Genomic DNA, 6542 nt, shown 5'->3' on the forward strand with positions numbered 1-6542 from the left:
TCACATATGTTAAAAGAACAATTTAGAACACATTTTATCAATGTTTGTCATCGTAATTAATAATTCTCTTCTTATATTTGATGTTAATAATCTAAACTAACTTTCAACAATTCGTAAAATCTTTTTTTGAGCTTTTGAAATTAGGAAAAATAAAAATTGGATTTTAGCATATTAATATTTATAATTAATGAACTAATTACAGTATAAATTCTGAATTTTTTTTTCGTAATTAAAGTATATATTTGTATAATTTCATTTGAATATGTCTCCAACACATATCCACTTCTTAAAAATAAAGATTCAAAGTTCCAACTCTGCATACATTTTTCTGATTGGTGAATTAATACATTTAGTTTTTTTTTCTTGTTGGGTCAAACATGCAGCTTATCTATTATGTGATTTTCTGCCTGTTAAAAAAAGAGAGGGATATCTTCTGTAATCATCATAGCATATTGGAAACTCAGACCACTATCTTATTATTACGATAAAATAAAAAGTAAAAATATATGTTGGTATACACCCAAAAGCAAGCTATTACACGTAACTAATCCCATATACATATAATTCTATCCATCCCCCAATAAAAAGAAAAACAAATTACAAAAATCGATATACAACCGTCGGCCATATATAACCAAAGACTAAAATTAAATTTTGTTCTTTGTTTTGGTTCAATGGTATACGAAAAACTATATACTAATGTATAAATAACCTTTGTTGGTTGCTCATGGGTTTAAGCAACGAAGTCAGGCAATAACTGAGCCACATATCTCTTCTGATTCTGTATGTTCATCCCATTGTAAGCAGCGGCTGCTGCGGCTGATGAATGCACGGTTGCGGCCGAGCCTCCGCCACCGTTTAAGGCGGCGGCTCCATAATCATCTGCTTCTCCTATTTTCACCCTTCTCCCTATCGGAATCCCATGGTGAGTCTGCATGAAACCCTGATGATGTGTGGACGACAAGCTATCACAGTGAGGTAACCCTAAAGTGAGTGACACGCCATTGTTGTTCCCTGAATACCTTTGTGCTAAGAGCTCCTGGTCCGACACAGCTACTTCGAACCTTGACATCTCATCCATTTGGTATTGTCCGAAGTTCCCCATGAAAGGGTATCCACCGTCTGATCTTAGCCCTTGCCTTTCTTCTAGAATTTTCATTGTGAGCTTCTCGTTGGAGCTGAAATCCGCATTTATAGGCTGCATCATTGTCTCTTCGCTTGTTCTTAGCCTCTTGGGACTTCCTTGCATTCCAGTTACGCCTTCTAGGTCACCATTATGATTAGGATTCATATGGTAATTGTCAGCGCCTCCTCCTCCTCCCATGGGACTCTTCTCTTGGTTACTTGTTGATTTAGAAGCAGAATCTTCGTTGTTTTGATCCATATTAAGTGTCTTCTCCATGGATCCCATGTTCTTTCCCTGCTCCTTCATCTCCTCCGTGTACATCTCTTCCACCATTGGCTTCCATAGCCGAACTCTAGCGTTTATAAACCAGTTCGAGACCTAATAAAAAATAAATTAATTAATTAATTAGCATATAAAAATACGTTTCCCTAATTAGCACACTACCAAAGAATCACTTGAAGTGTACGTACTTGGCTCCTAGTGAGACCTGTTTGCTTGGCTAGCATGTGCTTGTCCGAATCCTTAGGGTATCTATAATGTAAGCAAACACAAGACTTAGTTTTGTATATAAGTGAAAATGAATGGATGTATATGAATGTTTTTTTTTTTTGGCTAAGAATGTGTATAGATGATGCGAGGTTTACTTACGGGTGAAGAAAGTGTTCAAAGAGCCAAGCACGGAGGACTGAGACGGCTCGTTCGGGGAGACCACGTTGAGGTCTCCAAGCATTATTGGAAGGATGTTGAATCATTCCAAGTTGCTGAAGAGCTCTCTGCTGTCTCAAGTGATGGTCTACGAACTTGAGCCTCGACCCTTCAAGCCTCCCAACTCCAGAGACAGAATCTTCCTCCCCAAGGCTCTTATTGGCCGCTTTTATCTGACCAGCGATGGCTTCTTTCAAGCACCTGAACTGTCTTGATATGGTCTTCAGTGCGAGCGACGTGTATAACTTAGCGGAACCTATTCCTGCCGCTTGCTCGAACGATGAGATAACCATCTGCATCTGTTGGTGATACTGTCTGTATCTCTGCTCCACCTATTCCCAAGCAATAAGGTCACATGAAGCTTATAAATTATGGACTTGGACTAATATAATCATCGTTAGTTTTAAGTTTAAAAACCCATAATATAATTGACGGTCAATATTTTATTTATAAAAATTGATAGTCTTTCAAAAATACGGAAAAAGATAATTTATAATCATCATCTATTTAGAAGAGAGGAACTCGATAAGATTTCTTGATTTGAGAACAAAAGATATATACATATATATATATAAGAAATTGTATAAATATAATATGAAGTGAAAGTGACTTAAAATCTTATCTAGCTTTTCGAAGTCCACTTCATGTGTGATATAAGAGATCACTCAGTATAGGTATAGGTTGTATATAATACGTACGTATATGGAGTGTTTATGTTGTTATACCTCGTGAAGCATACTACTAAGCTTTGCTTTCTTCATCTGTATTTCCTGCCTCTCCGCCGTTCCTAGCTCCACCGTACGTTTCCCGGAAGCTTCTCCTCCACCACCAGAACCTTCTCCGGCGCCGGTGGAAGATTCTCCGACAGCTTTATTATCAGTACCACTGGTACCTTTCTTCGATGAGAAGAGTTGGGATTTAGTGTTGATGTCTTTAGAATCAGCGTTGACTACTTCGTCTAGAAGCTCTTGCGCTGCCTTCAAGTACTTGGAGCTCACAAGATTCGCTATCCCGTTCGTTACTCCCGATCCTGTAGAGCCTGGGCCAACCCGTATGTCCTCTCCTGGTCCGGACCCGAACCCGACGTGATGGAGAGTCTGGTGTTGTTGTTGCTGCTGCTGCTGTTGAGACGAGAGACTCAAAGACAAGCCTCGCTGCGCGCGTGGAGTCTCACACGCGGCTTGCTGGTGAGTGGGATCCACTTGGTGGCTGTTGTAGAGGCTGTACTGCACGCGCGGAGGGTATCCGTGAAGTACAGAGATGTTGTCGGCGGCTGTAATGGAAGCAGCTTCGTGGCCTGAGAGTGGTATTCCAACGAACTGCTGGCTCGCGTTTTGCGGCGGCGCGTGAGAATCGAGGAAGACAAAACTGTTGTTGTTGTTAGCGTTGTTGTTGCTATTGTTGTTGTTGTTTGAGTCGTCGTCTTGTTGAGTGTATTGAACGTAGGTCGTTGGATTCATGAGGATCAACGTCTGTAAACCACCGTCGGTTCCGGCTGAGATCTCCGATGGGTTTCCGTGGAAGTAGGCAGCCATCTTATTAGTATATACTTGTTACTCACGAATGAAAAGGTGACGTTTCTTGATCTTCTTTCACCAAGCTGATTGATCATAGAAACAAACAAAAAGAGCAAAACAAAAAAACACTATAAGTTCATATAGATCGTTATATATACAATTCAAAGAAAAGAAAGAACGAATTGTGATCCCATCAAGAAGAAAAAGAAGAGACGAATAATGGATATGGGAAATTAAGACATAATCATGATTGAAAATAATATAATAAAATAATAGAGTTAAGGGGGAAGCTGAAATTATATAAAATAGAAAAGAAAGATGAAGAACCTGGATTGATAGAGATCTGATGATGCACGTGTTTCATGATCATCTCAAGCTGCAAAAGGAAAGTTACAATAGAGAATTTGTATCAAAGAGAAAGAGGGAGAGAGACAGACTCACTCACACACGAATATGCACTTATATACATACCTATGTTTTATGGAGATGTGTGTGTGTGTGATTGCTATGTGAGTTTGGTCTCTGTGTCAGACTCAAAGATCTCTCTGCAACTCTTTTCTCGCTCAAAGGGGAAATATAAAATACATTTAAAAAGCTGAAAGACGAATGTATATTATATTAGAGAGAGAGAGAGAGAGAGAGAGAGAGAGAGAGGATAAAAGAAAAGGAGAGATAAAAGATACCCATCTTTTCCTTCACTCATTAATCTTCCCACAGTCTTAGTACGCCACCATCTTCCCTCTATTTTTCTTCTTCTTTTGTGTTATGGTCGGTATATCTTAGGGCCCGTATATCTTATAACCAAAACGTTTTATTATGTTTCTTCTTTCATTTCATGACATTAACAAATTTGTAAGACATGAAGTCACTATGTAAATTTAGTGTAGTATTGTCAGAACTTGATTCGACTCATATTGATATTGATATTGATATTGATATTGATATTGATACTGATACTGATACTTGTATATGTTGTATTCACAAAAATTAAGCTTCTGTTGTGTTTACAACTTTATGTTGGCCACCGGCTAATTTTATACTATGTTTAGTTTAATAAACTAAATGAACAATCCAACCATGTTGGAATTTTTTCCTTAGATGGCAAAAATAATAAACTATGTGAGTTTCCTTATACTTACCGAATAAAATGGATACTAGAAAGTTTTCATAATTTATAAATTATATATTTTTAATATGTTTAAGTAACGATATTTTGGTATAAAAATGCACTATGCTTAATTTTGAAACATCTCTGAAAGATTAGAGCCATTGGTTTCACATCTTTAACAATAATAAAATAACAAAACAGGAATATATATAATTTCTGTAATAAGTTGCATAGAATTCTTTCATAATGTATATATTTTTAAGAAAGCCTTTACTTCATCGTTTCTCAAAACGTTTTACCATACACTATGTTGTAATAACAGCGGGGATTCAGAATGATTACTATGTCTAGCACTGGGCATGGGCGTTCGGGTCTTCGGGCCGGTTCCTTTCGGATCTTAAATATTTAGACTTAATAGGTACTTAGTAATTTTTGATTCAGGTCGGTTCTTCTCGGGTCCGGGTCGGCTCGGATCTATAATTAAAATACCCATAAAATACCTGTAATTTTCCGGGTCCGGATCGGGTTTGGGTATTTAGGATCTGAAAAGAACATGACATACCTAATTTCATCAAATGTAGTCGATATTTGTCATATATATCTAAAATTTTATAAAATAACTTAAATAAAACTATTAATAATTAAAATAAAATATTTTTAAACTCTAAATTTTACATTTTAAGGCTTTATATTATTTAAATAATATTACAAAATAATAACAAATGTTGTTACCAAAAGATATTTCAACTAAATCATAAAATAATATATAAAATGAAACACAAAAAATCATAGTTTTAGATATATATGTTTTTAAGTCGGGTACAAATCGGTTCTTGTCGGTTCGGGTCTATTCGGATCGGTTTTTTTCGGGTCCGGGTCTATTCGGGTCGGTTCTTTTCAGTTCCGGTTCTTTCGGGTAAAAAAAATTTAGACACAAAAAGTACTTGTAAATTTTCGGTTCGGTTCCGGATCGGATATTTTTGGATCAATTCCGGTTCGGGTTTTCGGATTCAGGTTAAAATGCCCAGGCCTATCTAGCACGTTGATACATAAAATCTATACGAAGACAAACATTATAAAATATGTTAGATATTTAATTTCAAATACTTCTGTATATGATTGTTTACTTCTAATATTCAATTTAGCATCCAGGCCAGTAAATCATAAAATCAAATTTTCAAAAATATTTTAAGCTTCACAGACATATATATATAATCTTACAAGAGTTTATAATTCGTGTAGGTGCAAATGGATTAATAACAGAGGAACTCGTATGATATGACCTTGGCCTTTTATGTATTGACCAGGTAATGAACCCACATATCCTAACAACCAAACACCCTTATTTAGATATTTATACATTACATAATTTTATATAGAGGAAATCATTATTATCGCATCAAGACATAGTGATATGTATGTCGTGTCCAATTTAGAATCATATAATTTTTTCATTTTAATATTATGTTAATGTTTTATAATAAAAAGAAATCCAACACGCATCTCAACCCAAATCTTTCTTTACTGATATAACTACAATCCTGAACATACAATATTCTTCAGATTACTATACTAACAGACTTTTATCATCAAGTTCAGACTGTACACTAAAGATGTCAAATAAATCTAAACTTGAAAATTATAAAGAATATACCAAAATTTGTAATGTTTTTGTTACAAAGTACACATCCTAATTTTTTTTAAGCAAATTTTCTAAGATGTTTCTGTTTATCAAATAAACGTAAAACCTATGTTTCATTGGTGTTAATCGTCAACAATATGATATTCCAGCGACTGAATAAATTGTTTGTAAAAGTTCTACCGTTTGTTCCTTACCCTAAATCATTTTTCTTTTCTAAAAAAAAGTCCTACCGTTTGATATAACAACAAAGAAAGCGCAATTTATAAGTTTTTCAGAAAATAAATATCTCTATTATTCAACAGCGAGAAAGATCAATGAGCAAAGTTTTGTTCTTTTACGCTGGACACTGCCTATGAGAAACGATAGTCTTTTTGTTTTTGTTATCTAGGTGAGTAAAAATCAACGGATTAACGTTGCTTTCCATTTTACTTATTATTATTTTTT

At 35.3% G+C, this 6542-nt stretch overlaps 1 protein-coding gene across 2 annotated transcripts; it reads right to left on the reverse strand.

Annotated features, from left to right (window-relative positions):
- Positions 1–452: 452 nt before the first annotated feature.
- Positions 453–4082, reverse strand: LOC106339322 (BEL1-like homeodomain protein 1). Of its 2 annotated transcripts, none has more exons than XM_013778111.1 (6): positions 3824–4082; positions 3676–3724; positions 2557–3431; positions 1775–2163; positions 1597–1657; positions 453–1504 (listed from the first exon to the last, which is right to left on the reverse strand). In XM_013778111.1, exons 3-6 carry the CDS (start codon positions 3364–3366, stop codon positions 734–736), a joined length of 2031 nt encoding a protein of 676 aa, XP_013633565.1. In that variant the 5' UTR covers positions 3367–3431; positions 3676–3724; positions 3824–4082; the 3' UTR covers positions 453–733. The 2 variants fall into 2 exon arrangements, with proteins under 2 accessions (XP_013633565.1, XP_013633564.1); XM_013778110.1 differs by having other exon boundaries at positions 3820–4081.
- Between the last annotated feature and the right edge of the window lie 2460 nt (positions 4083–6542).

This window comes from Brassica oleracea, chromosome C4, assembly GCF_000695525.1.
Source record: "Brassica oleracea var. oleracea cultivar TO1000 chromosome C4, BOL, whole genome shotgun sequence".
Lineage (NCBI taxonomy): Eukaryota > Viridiplantae > Streptophyta > Magnoliopsida > Brassicales > Brassicaceae > Brassica > Brassica oleracea.